This window comes from Lotus japonicus, chromosome 4, assembly GCF_012489685.1.
Source record: "Lotus japonicus ecotype B-129 chromosome 4, LjGifu_v1.2".
Classification (NCBI taxonomy): domain Eukaryota; kingdom Viridiplantae; phylum Streptophyta; class Magnoliopsida; order Fabales; family Fabaceae; genus Lotus; species Lotus japonicus.
Window position 1 is genome coordinate 11,545,095 of NC_080044.1, and position 22,886 is coordinate 11,567,980.

General features: G+C 39.6%; 2 protein-coding genes across 3 annotated transcripts; both read left to right on the forward strand.

The window, feature by feature from the left end:
* Positions 1–421: 421 nt before the first annotated feature.
* LOC130711389 (RGS1-HXK1-interacting protein 1) lies at positions 422–10,220 on the forward strand. Its single transcript, XM_057560980.1, has 8 exons — positions 422–597; positions 6,648–6,714; positions 7,506–7,583; positions 8,680–8,732; positions 8,954–9,090; positions 9,177–9,241; positions 9,677–9,735; positions 9,840–10,220. Exons 1-8 carry the CDS (start codon positions 451–453, stop codon positions 9,927–9,929), a joined length of 696 nt encoding a protein of 231 aa, XP_057416963.1. The 5' UTR covers positions 422–450; the 3' UTR covers positions 9,930–10,220.
* A 1,888-nt stretch (positions 10,221–12,108) lies between these two features.
* On the forward strand, positions 12,109–15,060 carry LOC130711639 (transcription factor Pur-alpha 1). Of its 2 annotated transcripts, none has more exons than XM_057561341.1 (5): positions 12,109–12,660; positions 13,012–13,059; positions 13,994–14,134; positions 14,225–14,470; positions 14,565–15,060. In XM_057561341.1, exons 1-5 carry the CDS (start codon positions 12,361–12,363, stop codon positions 14,715–14,717), a joined length of 888 nt encoding a protein of 295 aa, XP_057417324.1. In that variant the 5' UTR covers positions 12,109–12,360; the 3' UTR covers positions 14,718–15,060. The 2 variants fall into 2 exon arrangements, with proteins under 2 accessions (XP_057417324.1, XP_057417325.1); XM_057561342.1 differs by having other exon boundaries at positions 12,111–12,660; positions 14,228–14,470.
* Positions 15,061–22,886: the final 7,826 nt, after the last annotated feature.

Here is a 22,886-nt window from a genome sequence, read left to right on the forward strand (position 1 = left end):
TAAATTTTTACAATATAATGTTAGCACCAAATAGTAGATAAAATTGTAAGATATTATACAAGCTCTATCATTATACTATTCGGCATACCAAACTAGCATGGAGTTGTCTAAATGACCCATGATAAAGTTTGGGTTAAGTAACCTATCATCCAATCACATTGAAGATAAGTGAGTTGGAATTTCTATATTTTATTTATTAATTTATTTCCAACTCATTTATCTCAAATGTGATTGAATGATGAGTTATTTAACCCAAACTTTATCATGGGTCATTTAGACAACCCAAACTAGCATATATAATTTAATATGAAAAATTGTTTATTTAATCATTTAAGAAAGAGATTTTAAAATGGAATAAACAAGTAATTATAATTATAATTTTTTTATAAGCATGTTTATACTTTATATGACCAATATGATGAGTTCAGTGGCCAACCATCAGGACAGAAAATGGCCGAGACAGATTCGTCCTCCCCTTCTTCGACATCTGAACCCGCGGCATCGCTGGCGTCGATAGCAGAGAATCTTCAGCGTTCTGCAGTTCAATCTGCTCGCACTGTGCAACACAACTCTTCCACCCAGTTTCGTACCTTTCAGGTTTCCTTCTTCATACCATTCTCTGCATATTCTTTACGCCATAGGGTTCTTACAAATTTCAAATCATACTCTGTAACACTACTTGTTCTGCTTATGCTTCAAACTCATGTTTGATTTCTTTATGGACGATTGAGAGTCAAATATTTTGGGGGCGCCAACAATGTCTAGAAAATAATCTAGATTGGTTACGAAGTAGAGAACCATTAAGGAGATTTTTAATTTCAAGCCCTAGAAACCGAAAATAGGTCAATTTTTCGACACCGATAGCGGATGCCAGTTTGCTTGAATTCCGCCATGACCAATATTTGACAAGACTGATTCAGCTTTCATGGCATTGATATGTAAGAGAGTGGGCTGTAGTCTAGGTTTGATAATGCTAGATTTAGATCTGGTTTGCATTGGATAGATGTTAGCTGGATGAATAGAAGATGTTGGAGGAACAAGTGCAGTAATGACTTGTAAAGTCGAAGTTAAGATTTGCTTTTAATTATTTTCTGTAGGATAGTGCTGGATTGGTATGCCAGATAGGACAGTGCTGTTAGAAATGCATCATCCTTGTAATGAACTAACTATCTATAAAGCTTAACTTGTTAGGTGAAGACACATCAATGGTTTGAAATTGTATTTCTAACACGTCCCTCACGGAAGAGCCCATTGGGCCTGAAGCATGGACAATGCATAAACTCACATACCTAGTACTGAAATTCAACTTTTTATTAGAATAATGGGGGCAACAAGGATTGAATTCTAGACCACTTGGTTATCGAGGCCGTGATACCATGTCATGAACCAACTATCCCAAAAACTTAAGCTGTTGGGTGAAGATACATTAATGATTTTATATTTGTAACGATCCAAATACTTAATAAGCTATAACTTAAAAGGCATAGAAACATGAGCTAATGGGGAAGGCCGAAGGCCTAATTCAACAATATGCCATTGTTTACAATCATATGCCCTATTTTAGTGGTGTTGTGAGGGAAAATCTACTTGAGTAACACCCTGATCAGTGAGAAATTTAGGAAAAGACCTGTATTCACATTCTCAATCGGTTTGTACTTTGTATATAGCTTTAAGTTTTGTGTTCAACTGCAATTCAGCAGAGCAGAGGCTGTAAACTGCTTAAAGGTAACTAAAGGATCTGATTTTGATTTTAAGAGATAAAGCCATGTTTACTTAGATTGCATCAATAGAGGTAATGTAATAAAATAGACACAAGAGTTTTTTATGCTACTAGTCCCCACAAGTATTCTAAAGGGAAAGATTATGCAATAGTAGAGGGTTGAGATGGTATTGGTAATCTATGAGCTTTACCAAGAATACATGCTGAACAGAAATGAACACCAACTTTATTTGAAACAGGAATTTCACAAAGGTGCAAGGCATGGTTCAGTACATCAGAATTAGGATGACCTAATACCAGATGTTGGCATAACAAGGGAAGTATCTGAATTATTACTTCCTTTTGAACTTGGACTAGGCCTAACTCAACCCTAAAAGCTAGCTCGTAAGGTAAGGATTGCCAAAGCCTTTATAACTTATAAGCTCTTAGTTAGCCATATCTCTAGTGTCATATCTCACCACATCGCTCTTATGCTCAAAACTGTATATCCAAAGCGTGAAAATTATAGGACTAGCCCGGAAGGTGAAGATTGCCAAAGCATTCATAAGCTGTACTTTGGCCATATCTCGATTCAATTTGGGATCTCAAACAACTGTTTACCCTAGAAACCAGAAAAGAGAAAATTTACAAGAGGACCATTTAGATGGGACTTTGAGCAGAAATATGATTGATGGCTTTGACTTGAAGCAATCAACTTCAGGTCTGAGAATTTAGGGAGCCACCTACAGTTCCTTGCAGCAAGGTCTGTGATTTCACAACACTTCAGGTGAACCTCAAAGTAAATAGCATTATCTTGAACAGATTTGCTTGCACTAACAAAGTTCTTGGTAATGAAAGGGACTTGAAGTGGATTATGGAGGACAAGTAAGTTTAAGGATTAATTGCGGAGGAAAGATATGTGGAACCAATACAATACAAACCCTAACTGTTACCAACAAAGAGATGTTATCGCCCATCAAAACTTTTCATGTGCTACAACAGGTTTTGTGAGTTTGTAGTAACATGATGTGATGCACCTGAGTATGGATAACTAGACTTCTTTGAGACTAACACAATTGCTGTGTTTGAAGAGGCACTGATGAACCAGAACTGCGCCGAGCAGAATGTGCAACAGGTCATGGAAAATGTTGGTAGGAAGGTGGGGCAGTTTAAGAATTGTGTACGAATTAAGGAGCAGACGGCCACTGTTGTGGAGGACGACATTGCATGAAAGATTTGTTGAAAGGTGATAGATCCCCAAATAGAGAATGGGCTGAAACAACTAACCCAAGGCCCAAGGTATGGTGTGTGTATGTGAGGAGAGGAAAGAATAGGAAGAATCCAGAAGAAGAGTGAGCTGGCAGTGTGAGAAAGGAGTGCTAGGATGAGTTAGTTACGGGAATCAGGGGGGGTATGTGTATAAAGGGAATTCTGTTAGCATGAGGGAGACATCTGTGAGTATTGCTTTTGTTAGAGAGAATAGAGAAGTTATGCTTTCTCTATAGGAGCCTAGCTCTGGAGTAGTAGTGATACTACTGTAATCATCTTCCTTTCACATAATTCCATTAAGCAATTTTCTCCCATTATTCCCTTTTCCTTTCTCTGTTGCATTGGTTCCCATCAAATTGGTCCGACCTGCCGGATCTTCCGAGACGGATACCAGTGTTCATCGTCGGTGTTTTGACAACAAATGCCACCGGCGAAGAAGATGGAGGCTAAGGTTGCAGCTCTCGAAACTGAAGTCGTCAACCTGCGTACCACCTTGATCACCATGCAGGAACAAGCAGAGAGAAATCAAGCTCGCTTGCTAGACCTGCTAACTCAGCGATTGTCGAAGCAATCGGTTGAACGCGATGAATCCGGAAGTACGATCAACAACTCTGCTACCAGATCGGGAACAGAGCAAGGAGGATCTTCCAACGTTTCGGGATGGACACGCTTGGATGGGGGATTGTTGGATGAATTCCGCAAATCCGCTAAGAAGGTGGAACTCCCACTGTTCAATGGAGAAGATCCAGCGGGGTGGATAGCTCGTGCTGAAGTCTATTTCCATGTAATGGGAACAAGCCCTGAGGTTAAGGTGAACTTAGCTCACCTATGCATGGAGGGAGCTACCATTCACTACTTCAACTCCCTGTTGTATCTGGATCCCGGATTGACATGGGAGAAGTTAATCAACGAGTTACTGGAACGATATGGGTCTGCAAGCAAGGGAGATGTCTTCGAGCAGCTCTCAGATCTACCCGACAAGCAATACTTTGGGAATTTCATTCATGGCCTCCGTGAAGATATCCGTGCTCGAGTTCGGAGTATGCGAACTCTGATTTCTCTTCCTCGTCCTCGTCTCATACCCTTGGCAAGAGCGGTGGAAACGGAGCTCCATGGACCAGGACAATCTCTTTCCGGGTCAAAGGGAGGAAGCTCCAGTATGGGTTTCGGGTCGGGTTCGTTCACCCGAGCAGCCCATCAAATTTCTCCTGGATCGGGCCCAACAGGTCAGAACTCAAACCAAGGATGGGTAATAGTTAAGAATCGCGAAGACAGATTGGAACGGTGAGAAGACGAAGGGAAATCTCCCACAACACCACGCGACAAAGGGATAAGGCACCTTCCTTACCAGGAGCTTCTTGATCGGCGCCAGAGGGGTTTATGCTTCAAGTGCGGCAGGAAGTATCACCCACTGCATCAGTGTCCTGAAAAGCAACTCCGAATCATGCTAGTCGATGCGCTGGAGGATAGTGGTGAAGCACCAGAGTCTTGGAACGTTGAGATGGGAGCAGAGGAGACGGAAGCAGACGGAGAATTCAGCGTTATGAAGATGGAAGAAGAGCCCGTACAAGCCCAGACTATGGAACTACAAGGTTCCATCCATGGCGTTCCCATCATGATTTTGATTGACAGTGGAGCAACCCACAATTTCATATCCAAACGTGTGGTGGAGGTTATGGGGTGGTTTGTTCAGTCGACTCCAGCGTTGCGCATCCGTTTGGGTGATGGCCATAAAGCAATTGCCAGAGGAAAATGCAAGCAAGTGGAGGTGGGAATAAATGGGTACAAGACCACAGTGGATGTGTTACCTTTTGATTTGGAAGGAATTGATCTGGTGTTGAGAGTAGCTTGGCTTGTCACTTTGGGGGAGATGATTGTGCATTGGGGCAAACAAACCATGAAGTTCCAGCAAGAGGGGAAATGGGTTTGTCTGCAGGCTCAGGACTTCTCACAGAAAGGGGAATTGGCGTTAGAGAGTTTTTTTGGCCAAGTACATCGTGAGGCGGGTGAGTATTATCAAGCTACAACACTAAGAACTGCAATTACAGCAGTAATTCCCAGAACTGAGAACCATTTGACTGAAGCACAGGAACAACAATTGGCTACATTGTTGGCTGCTTACAGTGATGTCTTGGCTGCACCAACAGGCCTGCCACCCCAAAGACAAAAAGACCATCAAATTACCTTATTGGTTGGCCAAGGACCCGATAAATTTCCGATTCCAGTAATTGAAGAGTTGTTGGACGAGCTGCACGGAACGCGCTACTTCCCCAAACTTGATTTGAAGTCAGGGTATCACCAAGTCTTTGTGAAGGAAGAAGATGTTCCAGTAGGTGATCATCATGTTGAGAAAGAAGCACCAAGTGGGATGGATGGAGAATTCATGGATGCCATAGAGCCTGAGGGAGTTTTTTCCACCCGTGCAGTACTGCAGCAGGGCGACACTGTGAACCAGTACCTTATTCAGTGGCGCGGAAAGTCTGCAGGAAAGGCTACTTGGGAGGAAGAACAGACCATTTTGAACCAGTTTCCCGCGTTCAACCTTGAGGACAAGGTTGTATCTCAAGGCGGTGGAATTGATAGATCCCCAAATAGAGAATGGGCTGAAACAACTAACCCAAGGCCCAAGGTATGGTGTGTGTATGTGAGGAGAGGAAAGAATAGGAAGAATCCAGAAGAAGAGTGAGCTGGCAGTGTGAGAAAGGAGTGCTAGGATGAGTTAGTTACGGGAATCAGGGGGGGTATGTGTATAAAGGGAATTCTGTTAGCATGAGGGAGACATCTGTGAGTATTGCTTTTGTTAGAGAGAATAGAGAAGTTATGCTTTCTCTATAGGAGCCTAGCTCTGGAGTAGTAGTGATACTACTGTAATCATCTTCCTTTCACATAATTCCATTAAGCAATTTTCTCCCATTATTCCCTTTTCCTTTCTCTGTTGCATTGGTTCCCATCAAAAGGATGGTTACATCTCTTGGTTTCATGGCCAAAATTTAAAACAAACTTGGCACTAGGTGGAGCTGCGGCCTCCTCTACCATTTCTATCACGGCTACCTCAAACCAATGAATATGTTGAGTACTTCGTATTCAGTTGGAAGACTTGGAGAATCACATCAGGATACTCTCGAGTTACTGGGTCTCCTATAGGAAACAAAGAATCAATCATGGCCTTGATCCTAAAGAGAATTCAGCAATGCGGTGATTTCCCAGCTTGTTATTGTAGAGTGTGGTACAAAGTTGTGTTGATTTGGCCGGAGTTTGGTTCTAAAAGAAAGTGGAGCTTTTCCCAAAGTTAATACTTAATAGGAATGATGCACCTAATCATACGGGTGAGAATCGGACTAGAGAGTGAAGATTGCAACGATGAAAGGGGAAATTGATCCCGATTTTCCCAAATTGAATATGCACTGTTGATTCAGCCAGCTGCTCGATCTTCTTCGCTGACGAATCTGGGTGGGATTGTTGGATTGGCAACATAGTGATGAAACTTGTGGGCTTTAATTACAGGCTCTAGGATCATCTAATGCCATAACTTTATTTCATGCTCTCTTAATATTTTTTTTCTTTCCATATTCTGTTTTATGATTTAAGAAAGCCCTGGCCATGTTAATCCATTTTGTATCTCAATAAAGTATATGACCGACTCCAAAACTCATCCCGGCTATGCATGATTCTTTTGCAGAACTTTTTACCCAAAGCAGTGTCACAGTATAGAACTTATGAAGATGCTTTCTTCAATAAAGTTAAAGGTGATTAGACTTGAATTGTATCAATATTATGAGTGTTGGATGGGTGCTTCAACTTTGAAGCCCTTATTGATGGTTCAGTCAGAATTATGGTTTATGGCCTCTAATTGGGTTCAAGTTATAGTTGTTTCTTCAAGTGTTTTCACTCTTATGAATACAGATCAAGAAGCCTCCCTAAATTTTGAATCTTGACATGGTTTTGTTTGTTGAATTTTTTCTTTTCAATATTTTTTTTCTCACCCAAGTTTTCAAGGGATCTAGCATTTGGCTGATATATCTAATATGTTTTATAAAAGTAAAGTATGTTTCTAGTCCATATTCACCTGTCATTATTTAGTTTTAGTCCATGATTTTTAAAATGCTCTATTTTGGTCCCTCATTCTTTGAATAGTGATGTTAACAAATTGGTGAACCAAACTGTACAAAAGGTGGTAACAATTTTAAACAACATTTGTGGCACCACACTTGTCCATTGTAGTTGTCCAAAATATTAGTTTGCACTCAAACCCCAAAACAAAAGTCAATGACTAAAATGAGACTATTTTAGAAGATGAGGGACCAAAATGGAGTGTGATAAAAATCATGGACTAAATCAAACATTGGGACTAAAAAATATGTTTTATCCTTTTTTTTCCATAAAAATTAAAATTGTTGATCTTATAATACTCTTTTTCTCAGATGTATTAACACATGGTATTAATCCTCAAACAAGTTCTTGGCCATTGAAGCTGTTTCTACTTAGTTATGCTGTTTTATATATGTAGCATCAATATATACTCTTAACCCTTTCGCAGATGGATTGATCGTTGCAAAGGAGCATCAAGCTTTAGGTGTTGGTTTTGCTGTTTCCGCTGCCCTTCTTGCTATGCGAGGTACTTCTTCCCATCATTGGACAAAAAATATCAAGTTTTCCTGTGTACTACCCAGGCTTGTTAATAGCGCGCTATAGCGTAGCGCCCTGAGGGTTCACCGCTACTCCACTATTCACCGCTATAGCGCTGCAATAGCGCTCGAAATAGCGTTTTTTTTGGCTTGCCGCTACACTACGCTATACGCCATTAACAACCCTGGTACTACCACTCAGTTTTTCTAAAAAGGTTCAATTAAGATTTTGCATCTTCAACTTCATATTATCATAATACAAAGTATTATATTATTGCCAAGCTAAGGAATTATTTCTGTGCTCTTTTCTTTTTGCCTTGTGAGTTATTGCCTTGCTTTTATGTCTTTAATGTAGTTTCTTTTGTACTAAATCGTCATATGAGATATGACTAGCGTTTGACCTTTTAATTACTAGCAAGCTGGGTTTAGATATAATTTGGCTTGGATTATTTTGAACCTGCTCTAAGGCTTGTATTCAGCTTTCGTATGATATATTTTCCCAACTTTTAATTTTAACTTTGAATAGTTCTAAGGCTTGCATTGAGGAGCAGCTGTTTTCTATGTTCCTTGCACCATTTGGTATTTAAACCGTAACGTGAGGCATACTGGCTTACAGTATAGTTGGATTTGTTGCGGAGTATGCTTGAAGATTTGTAATGTTTGATTTATGCTTTGAAGTGACTATGCATCATTTAGGAGCTTGCATTGTCAATGAAGAAGGCAGCCTCGACCTTATAGGCAGTCTGGAAGTTATTCTAGAGAATGATATCATTGTAGAATGGAATCATGGATCTTCAAAAGGCACCTGATTTACCACATGTTCAACCAATAAGTGGGGTTTTCATTGATCCAATCAAGAAATCACTCAACTAGTGGAAGATGATGTGCTGAATCAAAGATTCTAAGATTAAAGTAGTCTATTCATAATATATTCCCTGAAATATTTCTCTCTATAGTCTATTCATTTAGAAAATAGAAATTCTTAGATCTGTGACATTACAGAATATCTGATTTAGAAAATAATATTGATTTTGTCTACTGAATGTAATTTTAGTTTTAGTTCTAAAGCACTTTATGTTTTCGCAGCTCCAAGAAGGTTTCTGTTTCGTAACACATTGGGTCGGTTTCAGAGTGAGGAGGTATTTTTCAGTTTAACAATCAAGATGCATCCCTTACCTATGTTGTTACGTACTGCTCCTCCCTATTTGTGCTGCATAACCTACTCTCTGTTTCTTGTAACTTGAGTTCATTTTGGACATTCTATCTTGAGATCTTAGGCAGTTGTGTGTTAAAAGTAGTAATTTTTCCCTAGTGCATATTCTGTTGTTTGTTTCACCATTTTACATGAATACTTGTGAAGGCTCGGTATGCAAGTGCTGAGAAGAATGTGAAGGACTTGAACCTTTCAGTAGATTTACTGAAGAAGGAGAGCATAAAATTGCTTGAAAGGACAACTCTTGCTGAGAAGGAAATGAAGTATGGGCATACCGAACTAACGTATGTATTATCAGTTAAGCAAAGGACGTTTTGTTATTTGTTTACAGCTGAAGCATGCCTGAATGTTCAATTTCAATAATGTACAGGATCACTGGAGCCCAACTTCAACGGCTGGCAAAATCATCATACAAGGTTGAAGCCCAAGCTGCTGGTATGCTATCTTTTATATTTTAGAAAATCACCAAAAAGCAACTTCTGATAAATAATACCATCATAGAAAAATATTCATATTTTTCCCGTGCACAAGTCATATTTTAAACACTTAAAGAAAATTTAACACAATTTGCTCTCTTGTCTTTTTTTAATTATTGTTCTTTTTCTTCTTCTTTAAAATAGGATTTCCTTCTATACTTCTCCCTTGAATGAATGGTCATTTTGGTCCGTGAAAAAAATTGATCGACGTTTAAATTGTCCAAATCTGACGTCAGGATTAACTTGATTACACATTCAAAAACTTGTTAACGTATTTTCTTCTTTCAGAGACTAAGTTGATTATTCACTCTTCTCCCTTTCATATTTGTTTGGGAATGTGTAATGATATCTATGGATGTCGTTTTGGAATTTACTTCGTCTTATCATGCTGTAGATTTAATAGACAGGCTGCGGCATATACCTAGTCGTGAAGCACTGACACTTCGAGCTGAGGCAAGGCTATGACTTTATCTGTTTTTCTGTGTTTCCCATAAGTCCAGTTATGTTACATTACTTACTGTTTGTTTGCTTTGTCTCCACTACAAACACGTGATCAGGTTGCCTCTTTGGCTTCAACATTGAAGCGGCAGAGATCTGCGATGGATAAACGGATAATGAAGATCTCCGAGTTAGGGATTGCTGTGTGAAGTTTTGGACCTTCTCAATATGCACACCCATCTTAGTCATACTCATTTTCTTGAATAAATGTTGGGGCATCCGCATACAACTATATACTTGTAATGCAGACCCATCTACTGGGCGGATTTTTTTTTTCTTTAGTAAATTCAGTGAATAGGTGTAACTGGAAAATGTTTTTTTTTTTTTTTTTTTTTACTTTAGTAAATTCAGCAAATGAGTACACGATAAAATGCCACACTTACATGAGAATACACATCATTAATATGGCAAATATGCCAATAAAATACATATATGATGCATCACAAGACTTACCTAATGTTTAACTCAACAAAGACGAAACCAGGATTTATTTTTTCTCCTGGAACGTAAATATGAATGTCATTTAGGTAAGTATATGGGGCCTATTTATCAATCTAGATCTCCTTTAAACTCCTACAAGTACGTCCTAGACCATTGTGCGATATTCAAGTAAGTAGGTATACTTTTAAGTTAATATATGTTTTTTGGAATGTTTCTTGCTACCACCTCACATCTATCATGTCACCTTTAAATTTAAAAAATCTGAAAATACTCTTAAATATTAAATATGATAGAGTTATATATGTATTTAAATTTATAATTCTTGGAGTTGAAATTTGGGTTCTCATTCAATAATAGACTTAGCTTATTTCCTCTGTAACCAAAAAAAAAAAAAGACTTAGCTTGCTTACTACACTAACACTTTATTGATTATTCACACAACTCCTCTAATCCATGATGCCTATAAAAAAAAAAAACACAACTCCTCTAACTTGCACTAAAAACCCACATTCATTCATGCTATCTTTAAATTTGAAAATCCAAAAATACCCTTACAAAAATTTCTGCTCACACTTTTAAAATGCGTTATGTACGTACTTTGAAAGTTATGCATGCACTTTAAAGTGCATTATGTACGAACTTTAAAATGTGAGCACACCGGTTAATGTTAAGTTTGTAACTCTTGCAACTTGTGTAACTCTCAATTTCTTATAAACACATGTTAAACATTATTTTTACTGTTAATTTCTATGCTTCATCAGATGCCATATATAGGGGTTCATGTGTCTCTCTTTCTCACACAATTCTATTATGCTTTTCTACTATGCTTTCTTTTAGTTTCTTCTTCCTTGGGTACAATGTATGAGGCTGGGTTCCTTGTATTTCATTCTCAACATTAGCACGTATGTCATGTCTGATGTTGGATATTCCGATTCAGATATGCAAACGTGCTATTGTAGGTGTTCAATATCCTTTTTCAGATATGACAAACGTTTGAGTAACGTGCGACTCAGCCCATAAATGTGAAAGTAGGGGTGCAACCCAATGAAGAAAATGAGTAAGTAATTAAAAGTTGTATGTGAATATTTTATGTGGTTGTTAGAGTATTTTCCATATCTTCTATATGGTTATGGTGAAATGTCAGTCATAATTTTTTTTACTATTGAGTTTTCCCACTATGCTTTGGAGTCTGCGTTCAAACTGAGTAGTCCGATAACGATCACAATGTGGATCTGGACACTTTTAAAGAGTCAATGTATCTATACCTTTTCAAGGGTTTTGTTTTGTATATAATGATATTTGATACAATTTTGAAGTGATGTAAATAATTGAAATATAAGAATTTATTTGTAAGATTTTATTTTGCATAGTTTTTATGATGGATTAATCTCAAATTGATCCATATCTTTGTCTCGCCGTCTGACCTAGGTCCCTCAACGGAAAAATTATTGAAAAAGTTCATCTTCTTTGTAAATCGTTTGAAGCAAGTCCTCGTCGGAGCGATAATTTAGCATGCTAATTGTGTTAGTGAAACTTACATAAATTTAAAAAAAATAAAATAAAATTACACATCATAAATTAAATTAAATTAACAAAATTAAATTACATTAAGAACCCATATTAACCCCAATTCTAAATCCCTAAATACACCAACACTTTATTGATACTTACTCACACAACTCCTATAACTTGCACTAAAAATAAGAGAAGAGTGTAATAAAATCAGAAGTAACCTCATTATAGTTCATTTCACTTGTACGGGTACACTATTTAATGTCGACGCTGAAGTTAACCTCCAGGTATAAGTCATTCCAAACTTGCACATACATACAGTAATTAAGTAATTACCACCACCAATACAATCCCCGCAGCTCAAAACAAATTGACTTTGTAGCGGTGAAAATAAAGATCACATCAAATGGATCTGCGAACAATAGCCTCGCCTTATGTGCTCACATCGGGAATTACGTCATCGTACTCCTTCTACTACTACTAGCTCCAGTCATTCATTCACACATTCACTCATTCATTCATTCCACTCCCGATTCCGATTCCGAACGAAACCCTTGGATTCGGCGATGCCGCTTTATTGTTAACAATCAGATCTAGATAACTTCATTGAGTAGCGGCGCGGCGGAGATGGAGGGGAATTCCGGCGGTGGTGGTGGTGGCGGAAGCGGCGGTGGAGGCGGCGGCGGTGGAGGTTCTGATGTGGAGCTTCTGTGCAAGACGTTGCAGGTGGAGCACAAGCTGTTCTACTTCGATCTGAAGGAGAATCCTCGCGGTCGCTACCTCAAGATTTCGGAGAAGACTTCTGCTACGAGGTCCACCATCATCGTTCCGTTCTCCGGCATTTCCTGGTTTCTCGATCTCTTCAATTACTATGTTAACTCTGACGATCAAGACCTCTTCAGTAAGGAACTGCAGCTTGACACCAAGGTAACTCAACCCACCCTCACTCTTCAATTCAGCTCCAAAGATTTCAATCTCACCACATTGATTGTAGTGTTTTTATCAAATTGATTTGTTAGAGATGCATAATTGTTGCCAAATTTAGAGTAAACAATCAATTTTCATTTGCAGGACTCAGGTAGTAAGTAGTATACAAAAGTATGAATTTGGTAACAATTTCGCTTAATTGCACCTCCGATTGCTCGTTCGCGATTCGCTTTAAGTGGGGACCAAAAGTGCAATTAAGCCTAACGATTTTGTATCTTTGACCGACTAATTTGATGAAAAGCATTCATTTGATGGAGGCCAAACTGACAGATTTTTCCTTTTGTTTTTCAGGTTTTTTACTTCGACATTGGGGAGAATAGGAGGGGCCGCTTCTTAAAGGTACTTGTTACTTGAATTAGGTTTAATATGCTTTTTATGTTTGTTGGTTTGATGACTATTGTTCTTGACTTTATTTTTTCCACATAGACATGTCAGAGTTTTGCAGTGGTATGTTTCTGTATTGCTGCAGAGGGAAGGTCAAAACATCTAGGATTTGTAGAGTTTACAATTGGTGGTTTTAGGCTTTTAGCATGCATGTTTTTTCATGAGCTATAAGGAAATTTAGTTAATGGCATTGAAGGTGTTGTGATCAACCAAACCCTGGTATGAAAAGGTGGAAAATGAATAGCAGGTTTTACCATTTCAACTTGTTTATCAGTTGGAAAGAGCCTGATATATATAACAGGTTAGGGATATTAATAACCTTAGGATTTGAATGAAGATTTTCTTTTTCTTTTTTAAATCAAAACTAGGAATGTGAAACAAAAATGTAAATGTGTGGTAATTGATTGGGCTGCTGCTTGTTAGACATTCCTAAATAGTTGCTTGAATGCATAATACTACTTTAAGCTCTTGGAATTACACACTCTTCCTGGTCAATGGTTTATATGCAAGCATTTTGCTCTGCAGATTTTTTTGTAGAATTATTTTGGTAATGGTGGAAACAAAGTGCTTGCATATAAACATTGTGGATTTGTATGGCTTGAACTCTGAAAGTAAAGGCCTGATTACAATGAGAAAAAGAGAACCTTATGGAAGTGAGCTTTATCTGTAAAAATCATGCCTTGGCAGATTTCTGATTTATCTTAGCATTGACTTCTGAAGCTTAGTTTTTAGATGTTTGACTGAATCTCTTAAGGTTGCAAAAAGCTGTATCTTGTTTTGCATCTATTTGGGCTTACCTAATTTTATTGTGGAATTTCTATCTTAGGATGAATATTTTATGTATGTTTTTTTTGTGTGTCAAGATTATGATTCTAATTTATTTTTGAAGGTGTCGGAGGCTTCTGTAAGCAGAAACCGTAGCACTATAATTGTTCCTGCAGGAAGCTCCAGGGACGAAGGGTGGGCTGCATTCAGAAACATTTTGGCAGAGATTAATGAGGCATCAAGGCTTTTCATTATGCCCAATCAGGTTTCCTTAATTTGCATGTAGACATTTTTTGTAGTTCCAATTTATCTTCTAGGATCTGTTTAATGTCATCTAATTGTTTGTATTGCACAGCAGCAAAATTCTGAATCCTCAGAGCGTCTTGTCGGACTTTCGGATGATGTTGGTGCTGGCTTCATATCTGGTCATAGTACACAACCTGCAACCTCTTCTGAATTGAATGTGGACAGGTCTGTTGATTTACCAGCTCAGGATGAAATTGGAAACTTGGGGGTCTCAAAAGTTATCAGGGCTGATCAAAAAAGATTCTTCTTTGATCTTGGGAGCAATAACAGGGGTCATTTCTTAAGAATATCTGAGGTTTGTTGCCATTGTCTTATTGTCCTTTACCCTTTATTATGTTTTAGTGTTCGAATATGACTTTCTGCTTTAAATTCTTGTTATTTCATTGCAGGTTGCAGGTTCTGATCGTTCCTCCATCATCCTTCCTCTGTCAGGGCTCAAGCAGTTTCATGAGATCGTTGGTCACTTTGTTGAAATCACCAAGGACCGAATCGAGGGAATGGCAGTTGCAAATGTCCGCACAGTTGATCCCCCTCAAAGATGAGTGCTAACATATGGGGTTTTCTGTGACAACAAGTAGTCACTCTCGGCCAAGGTTTCGTTAGGGAATGGGTGTTATCGCTGTATCTGATTGTGCTATTTTTATTTTTATTTTTCCTCAGCCTTCTCCTTCTCATGTCATCTTCAATTAATGCTTTTGAAATAATCCAAACACTGGTTGGTTGGTTAGCAGAATAAATGGAATATCTTGGCAAGGTCAATATGAATAGGAAATAACAAAAGAGAAATGAACCAGAGACTTGTATTTGTTTGGATAGTTTGGCACCCGGTCTATATGTTGTAATAATGATTGTTTAATTATTTTGCTTTGCTGCACAGTTTTCACATGGATTTAAAGTTCTCATACAGGCTGAGGTATCAACCACCATGCGTACCATATTTTTAGGTTCGATGATTGGCTTCCTCCTTGCTTAAACTTAGCTTTCATAGTTTTACCATCATTTATCTGTTTTTTTTTGTCAATTCATTTATCTGTTTCTTGTGTATCTAAACTTGGGCCAAAACTATTTGGACCATCCTCATTTACTATCCACACCATCCTTTTGAGCAAAAATACAATTATACCCCCAGACTTAAAAAAAACTGAATCAATCAAACAGGAAAAGAAAACTTCTCCCCACACCATCTCCCTCTCTCACGGTTTCTCTCTTTCTCTCGGCCCTTTCATTCTCAACTTTCCCAAATGAAAAAAAAAAAAAAACCGTAGCCACCACCCTGATCTTTGTTGGAGAAGGAAGGAAGGAGGAAGAAGGATCTTGAAGAAGTTGGAGAAGGAAGCAAGAAGAAGAAGCAAAGGAACAAGAAAGAGGAAGAAGAGGAAGAAGGAGAAGTCAAACATCATCTTGACAAAATCGCTTGGTTTCCCGATCTGTTTCAATACACAATTTAAATTGCGGTAGCTTTATGCTTACGGCAATTTAAATTGGGGTAGTACTATGTTCCTCTGTTTTTCTGTTCCTTGATATCCTTTGGGTTTTTGAATCGCAAAATCGGGTTGTGTTCGTGAGCCTTGGACAGAACATAAGAGAAATCGATTTCTAAAACCTTCTGTTAAATTCAAAACCTGCCTGCTATGTTCCACTGTTGGATCCGCAATTAAAATTGCGATAGCTTTATCCTTTCCGTCATTTTAATTGCGGTAGTGCTATGTTTCTGATTGTTTGATCTGCAATTAAAATTGAGTAAACTACCGCAATTTAAATTGAGTAAACTACCACAATTAAAATTGAGTGAACTACCGCAATTTTAATTGAGTAAACTACCGCAATTTAAATTGCGGTACCTATAAAATGTCCGCAGTTTAAATTGCGGTACGAACCAGAACCCAGATTTTCACGAAAAACGGTAAAATTTCAAAAATGACACCTTTTTTGAGCTTCTATTCTTCTCTTTATCTCACCCTTTGACGTTTACACTGACTTGAAGCTTCAAATACCTCTAAAGTGTGTGATATGTTGATTTAGAATATGAAATAGGGATATGGGGAAGGTGAGAGTGGAAGAGGAAGAAGGAAGAAGGAAGAAGGAAGAAGGAAGAAGAAATGGGGTTGGGAGAGTATTTTTTTCCCTGCTTTTAATGTTTTATACGTTGGGGGTGCTTTTAGGATTAAAAAAATAAGGGATGGTGTGGATAGTAATTGGGGATGGTCCAGAACCCAGATTTATAAGTCACTTTTATCTAATTATCTAGAATTAAGAAAAGTAGTTGCTAGCAATAAATTAGTAAAAAAATTTATCAACTTTCCTAGATTGCCCCATAAATTTCTCTCTCCAAATTTATTTTCTTCAAAGTCACACCATCTCTTTCATACTCCCTCTGTTCCTATTTATCTGTCCAGGTAGAGAAGGTTCACACAAATTAAGGAAAGCAATTAATTGTGTTGATTTTCATAAAAGTATTATTTGTTTTCCTATATCACCCTTTAGAATGTATTTTATCTTTCTTCATTTATTGTTTCTGTAAGGGCATTTATTGGAAAAACATCAATTAATGCTCTCTTGAAACTCTAAGTGGACAGATATATAGGAACGCAATTTTTTCTTCAAAGTGGACAGTTAATAAGGAACGGAGGGAGTAATAAATATGAGGGTAATTTTGGAAAAGGGAATTAAATGATGCATTGGTCTTATAAAGCGACTTATATTTTAGGATAAAAAAAACTCTAAAAATGTGACTTATAAATGAGGACGGAGGGAGTAACTCATTTCTCTATCTTCTCTTCATATTTATCAAAGGTGGAAGTGGAAAAGAATTGTAAACACAACATCATTCAATTAGTGGAGAGGACGAGTTGAGGAGTTTTGATTTTGTGTGTGTGTGTGCAGTGAGCGTAATCGATAGAAGCAGGTAAAAATAATGGTCCAAATTTCGACTTTTTTCAGGAGTCCATATTAGATAAACCCCTAAAATAAATTAAGGTAAAATATGGATTACACATAATGTTTCACTAATTTTCATATTCATTTTAGGTGTCTAAAGTCTCTGCAAATGTGAGGAAAGTCCTTTAAGTGGAGCTTCCGGGTGCACAATTGCCTTGGTGTCGTCGTGCTTAGGTAGTTTATCTCGACCTTGCGTAAGACTGCACCACCACTTTTCTAGTTTATATGAGGTGGTCCGTGACTGAACCAGGTTACGTTGGCCGCTTTTATGGTGCTTGCTTAAGAGCAAGCCCTGGTGGGCCGACCCAATGTCGTCAACTATTATTTTGATTTTTGTTTTCATTGGCGCCGTCTTTCTAGACATTCGTGCCGACCATACTGTTTTCTACATTCATATACTTCGTTGAGGGCCTACGAAACTCATATATGTCTTGCGGTGACGTCTTGGCTGGTGAAGTATGGAAATACGTTCTCACTCTTATTGCTTCATATATCAGATGAAGCTTCACCTTCAGGTCCAAACTTGTAATGAGTGTCGCTTCTATGTAGAATTTCCTTAGGAAGTCTTGCAACGACTCCTTATTTCCTTGCTTTAGTTTTTCTAAGGTATGTGAGATTTTAGGTAGACCTTTGCTTGTAATGAAGTGGTGAGCGAATTGTTGATAAAAAAATTTCCAACTTCTTATTGTCTCAGTTTGGATGAAGAGACTAGTACAATAAGAAGAAAGTTGCGCCGTGAATCACCCACTGCATTGAAAGTAAAAAGTTTGACAGATTTTCGGTGTAATTCACTGTCGGGTTTGCTTCCCAATATTAACACAGCTTGTTTACACGGATTTTTGGTAAACAAATATCCTCTTAGTTCGACTAAAGGAAGTTTAGATTCGGGGTCCTTTTGAGAAAACGCTTTGCCAAAGTGTAGTGTGTGAACGAGTGTATTCTCGACAATAATAAACAACTCAAACGAAACTGGACTTTATTGAGTATGAGTCGATTACAAAACAGTCAAGCAAACTTAAAATAGCATGAAAGCAAATTTCGACAAAACAAGTTACACATAAGAACTGGGAATTAACAAACTGAAATACAAGGAAATTAAAGCGTTGGTTCTGCAACATACTCCTCCATCATCACGTTCTGCTCTCGAAGTCTCATTGATGCGGACGTTTGGAGCTTTTGGTGAATTTTCAGAGTTTTTAGTTGGGAACCCTTTCTTCTGCTGCTGCTTCCTCTATTTATACTGTTCTTTCTGCCCATGTTCTTGGCGGTTTTACTTGGATGCACGATGGCTTCGTGGGTTTTGAATTTTGGCGCCATACCCCACGTTTAGCCGATGGTCTTCGCGCACGTGACTCTATTGCCACGTGGATGGTTCTGAGTCGCGGGCAACCGTTGCTATTCGTGGCATCGTGGGTGTACGCACGTGCTTGTAATCGCTTGTTATTCAGTAACTGCCCCTTCCATTAAGATGATCGAGATTTCTTCATCTTCTGAGTGTGTCGAGTTATGGCTTTTACTAACTTGTCTTTGAGGGACATCGTGTGCTGAGTTGCCGGCTTCGCCCAACCCCTTCTGTCGAGAAACCACTTTTTGCACCATGGTGTCGATAATTGTAATGCTTGTAATTTTGGCTTAACAGTTGCCCCCGAAAAATGTTGGTTGTCGACTGCTTTAGCTCAAAGACACCAAGCATTTTTTCTTATCGCAGCCGTTCGATTCCAACGATTCAAATGCTTTGTGCTCTCGACCCTTTGATCTTCAAGTCCAATCGGCAGCCATAACGTCTGATGACTTCTCCACTAGCTGACAGTTATAGCCTTTTTAGGGCCATGATTTCACCTATGCCAAAAAGCTGAGAGGTGACATGAATTAACTAATAAAATAATCGCTTGGAACCCAAAATTTTTATAAATTGCTGCTCAATGCGGCTTGGGTTCCGTTTTCCCTTCCGTTTATAAATACCCTCTTGGTATTCCTTGTTCAAGCTTTACTCTTTCATCCAACCTGCAACTTCTTCTTCCAGACTTCATCACTTCATCTTCTTCCTTCTTCTCTGAAATACTTGCTGCGTCTTTCAATGGCTTCCAATCCTGAGCAAACCATTCCGTTGGCCACCGAGCTTAAGCTGGATGAGTCCAAGCGCGTGCCAATCCCAGAACCTCCCAACGAAGCAAAGAAGAGAGCTATCTGGAAATCCCAGGTACTCATTCCTTTCTCTGTTAATGGTACTTTACGCGCCATTTTGGGCCCTTTGAAAGTAGTGAAGCATGATAGGCCCAATAGTCTCCCTGAAGAACATGAATCATTTCACCCTAGCGTTAGGGGAGAGGAGCTCATTTTGGCATTTCAACCCTCTTACCGTATGCCATTTCTTTCTGACCCAAAACGAGCCTTTCGTTCAGCCCCTCCTAACCCTTCTGCTAACGACAAGGCCTACCTGAAATGGTTAGATAGAGTTGAGGGAGATAAGAGACAACACTGGAAGGATGTAGGGATTTTCGACTTGATTCAGTTGTCGAGATCTCCAATCTCGTATAACCCTGCTATGCTGTTGAGTGCACTTTATTTCTGGGAGAGGTCCACTAATTGCCTTCATGTTCCCTTTGGTATGATCACCCCCACCCTCTTGGATGTTGCTGCTATCACCGGATTGTGGCCCATTGGTGATGATTATCACTCTGCACCTGCTCCTGTTAAACCCATCTCGATCCCTACTGACAACGTTTCTTTTAGTCGATTCATTAAGGACCATTATGTCGAGAGTGGTGAGGTGTCTGATGCTGAACATGTCGCTTTCTTGCTGTATTGGCTGTCTGCTTATGTCTTTTGCACCAAATCTTTGCGCATACCTGCCAAGCTTTTGCCTTTAGCCAATCTGCTTCATGAGGGTCGACAACTTGCTATGGCTAGGCTCGTCCTTGGCAACCTGTATCAAATGCTGAATGAAGCTGTCGAGGATATCCGGAACACTAAGACCGTCTCTCTGAATGCGGCTGGACCACTTTAGCTGTTTCAACTTTGGTTGAATGCAGTCTTCGAATCGCTTCTGCCGGTACAAGATAATCCTCTAACTGTTTCTAACACCAGGATTGATGCCCATAGGCTCGAGACCCTGACCCCTGCTTATGATGCGTCGAGTACTTTACCATGTTTCTCGAGCTGAAACACTACCGTTCCAGTTTCTCTCCTTACAGCAAGGCTATTCGTGGCCCTTTCTGGCTGAGGAATTCTTATCCTAATGCCTCTGATTCTGCGCTGCCCAAGGAGCACCACATCACACTTTGGAGGACCCTCTTATCTCCTAGGGTTTTAACTGTGGGCTTTGCTAGCAGTGACTACACTCTATGTGGCTACAACCCTCAATTGGTTTCTCGACAGTTTGGGCTTAGCCAAGTTCTACCCAACACTTTATTTGACAAGAGTCTAGTCCTGTACCCCGGAACTATTAAGAGGGTTTCTGTTTTCGACAAGACTGTTCAATTTTATAACAAGAGACTCCTCAACCTGAGCCCCTTCACTTACGCTCCTTCATATTATGCCACTAATGCTTTCAAAGCCTGGTGGTCTGAGTATTGGGCTCAAATTTCGAAGCCCCTCGTCGATTGTCTGCAATGCATGACAGATGCTTTTCTTTTGCAGAAGCAGGATCCGAAGAAGACCAAAGGTATGCACCTGGCAGAAATTCGATCTTTTCAAGAGTTCTTTGGTGTGGTATATTACCCAACTCTTCGCCTTCGAGATACAGTTGCGCAAGCAGCTCAAGTATTAAGGCAAAAATGGGAACTTAAAGCCAAGAAATCCAAGTTAGTGGTTCCTCCTGGTGAGGAAGGTCTATCTTTTGTTATTCGAAAAACTGGCTTTAGGTTCCCGTCTTTGCCTACGAGTAAGTTTGCATTGGCTTTTCCACCGATCTTGCCTAAATGGGTTGACCATGTAAACATAAATGTATTGGCCAATCAAGCTCTACCTCCTCGAAAGCGAGTGACTTGGACTAAGTACCACCTATGGAACTTTCCGTATCATGTGCCCGTCGAAATCTTCAACCACATATCGCTGAACATGCGTATTGGTCAAGGTAATACTTCGACTTGGCCTTGGTTTTCCTGTTTTACTTCTTAATTTTTCTTTTGTTTGCAGCTGAAGTCATTATTCGACCAGCTCCTCAAGTTATTTCCCCAGTGGCTCATTCCTCCAAGGACCAGCCAGTCGTGATCGAGGATGATGATGATGATGATGAGGATGATGATGTCAGTCTTGCTGACAAGCTCAAGGTACTTTCCTCATGCTTTTACCTTTTCCTTTTCGATTTCCTTGGATTATGGGCTGACGTATGTTTCGACAGAGTCGGAAACGGAAACCTAAGCCTGTTGCTTCGGCCAGTCAGAAGAGGGCCAAGGGGGTTGGTGTTTCCACCCCTAGTGGGGCTTCTAAGTTGGCATCTGATGCCCAAACAGAAGTCGCTGACAAAGAGGGTGGTGGCGACGCCGCCATTCAGGTATGTTCTCCATTCTCGAGGGTACCTTGTGATATTTTTAACCCGTGGTTTCCTAATCTGAGTCATCTCTTGTTTGTTTTGTTTCCTTTAGACTGATGTTCATGAGCACTCTACTTCCAATCCTCCATCCCGTGAGAATTCCCCAGCTCCCATTCCTGCAAGATCCAAAACTGAAGGTGTCGAGAAACCTCCCAAGGCCGCATCCTCAGCTAAAAAGAGCTCCACATCTAAGGGAAGGAGGAAGGTCAGGAGCAAATCTCGTCATAAGTCTCCTCGCCGTTCCAGAAGCTCCACCAACTCGAGCCCTTCTAAAGACTCTGCTTGCCAGGTATCTTTATACTTTTCATGTTTTATTGACTCCTCTAATATACGTTTTACTTTATCGAAAGGGCATTAAAGAGGTTTTTCTTGCAGGAGACTCAGGGTGCAACTTCTCCCATCCGCGAAACAGAGCCTCTTCCAGGCAAGGATGATAGCCCTATGCCTCCTCCAAAATCGACTGCCACTGTGCAACATTCGCCTAAAATCAAGGGTGGCTCTTCATCTCATGTGTCTAGTGAAAAGCTCGACACTTTATTTGAGGAGGACCCGCTGGCAGCTTTGGATAGCTTCCTCGATGGCACCTTGGAATGGGACTCTCCACCCCGTCAAGCTGATGCTACTGCTGAGACTGCTCAATCAAGTGGGGTAGCCAATTCTCAGCAGATCGAGGAGAGTATGGGTCGGCTGAAGGCTATTGTCTTCGCCAATGGGTTTCTCGACCAGATCCAAGCTGATCCTCAAGCGAGCCATGCTGCTAAGGAATTGCTTGTCTTCCTTCTTGGCCAAAAACTCGATTCTCAACAGGTTGCTGCTTTGGCTAACCTTCAATCTTTTTTAGTGGATGCTTCAGCCACCTTTCATCAAATCAAGGATGTTGGTCAAGCTGTCAGCTTTAAGGAGGCAAAAGTCTCTGCTGGTAAAGCTCAAGTTGCAGCAATGAAAGAGGACTTCAAGAAGTTCACTGCTAGGAAGGTTTTGATCGCAGATGAAATCTCTGAAGTCGACATCAAACTTGAAGAACTGCATCGAGAGATTACCAAACTGGAGAAAAAGCGAGCTGATTTGGTCGAGGAAGGCCCTGCTGTGAAGGATCAGTTGGACGTGCTTACTAAAGACTCCAAGGCTCTGATCATCTCGACAAAAGAGGTTATCAAGGAATTGGAGATTGATCAGGCTGTGAAGAAGGGTCTCGATGCCAAGATTGCCACCTTTGCTGATTGTTTGAACTCTTTTAAGA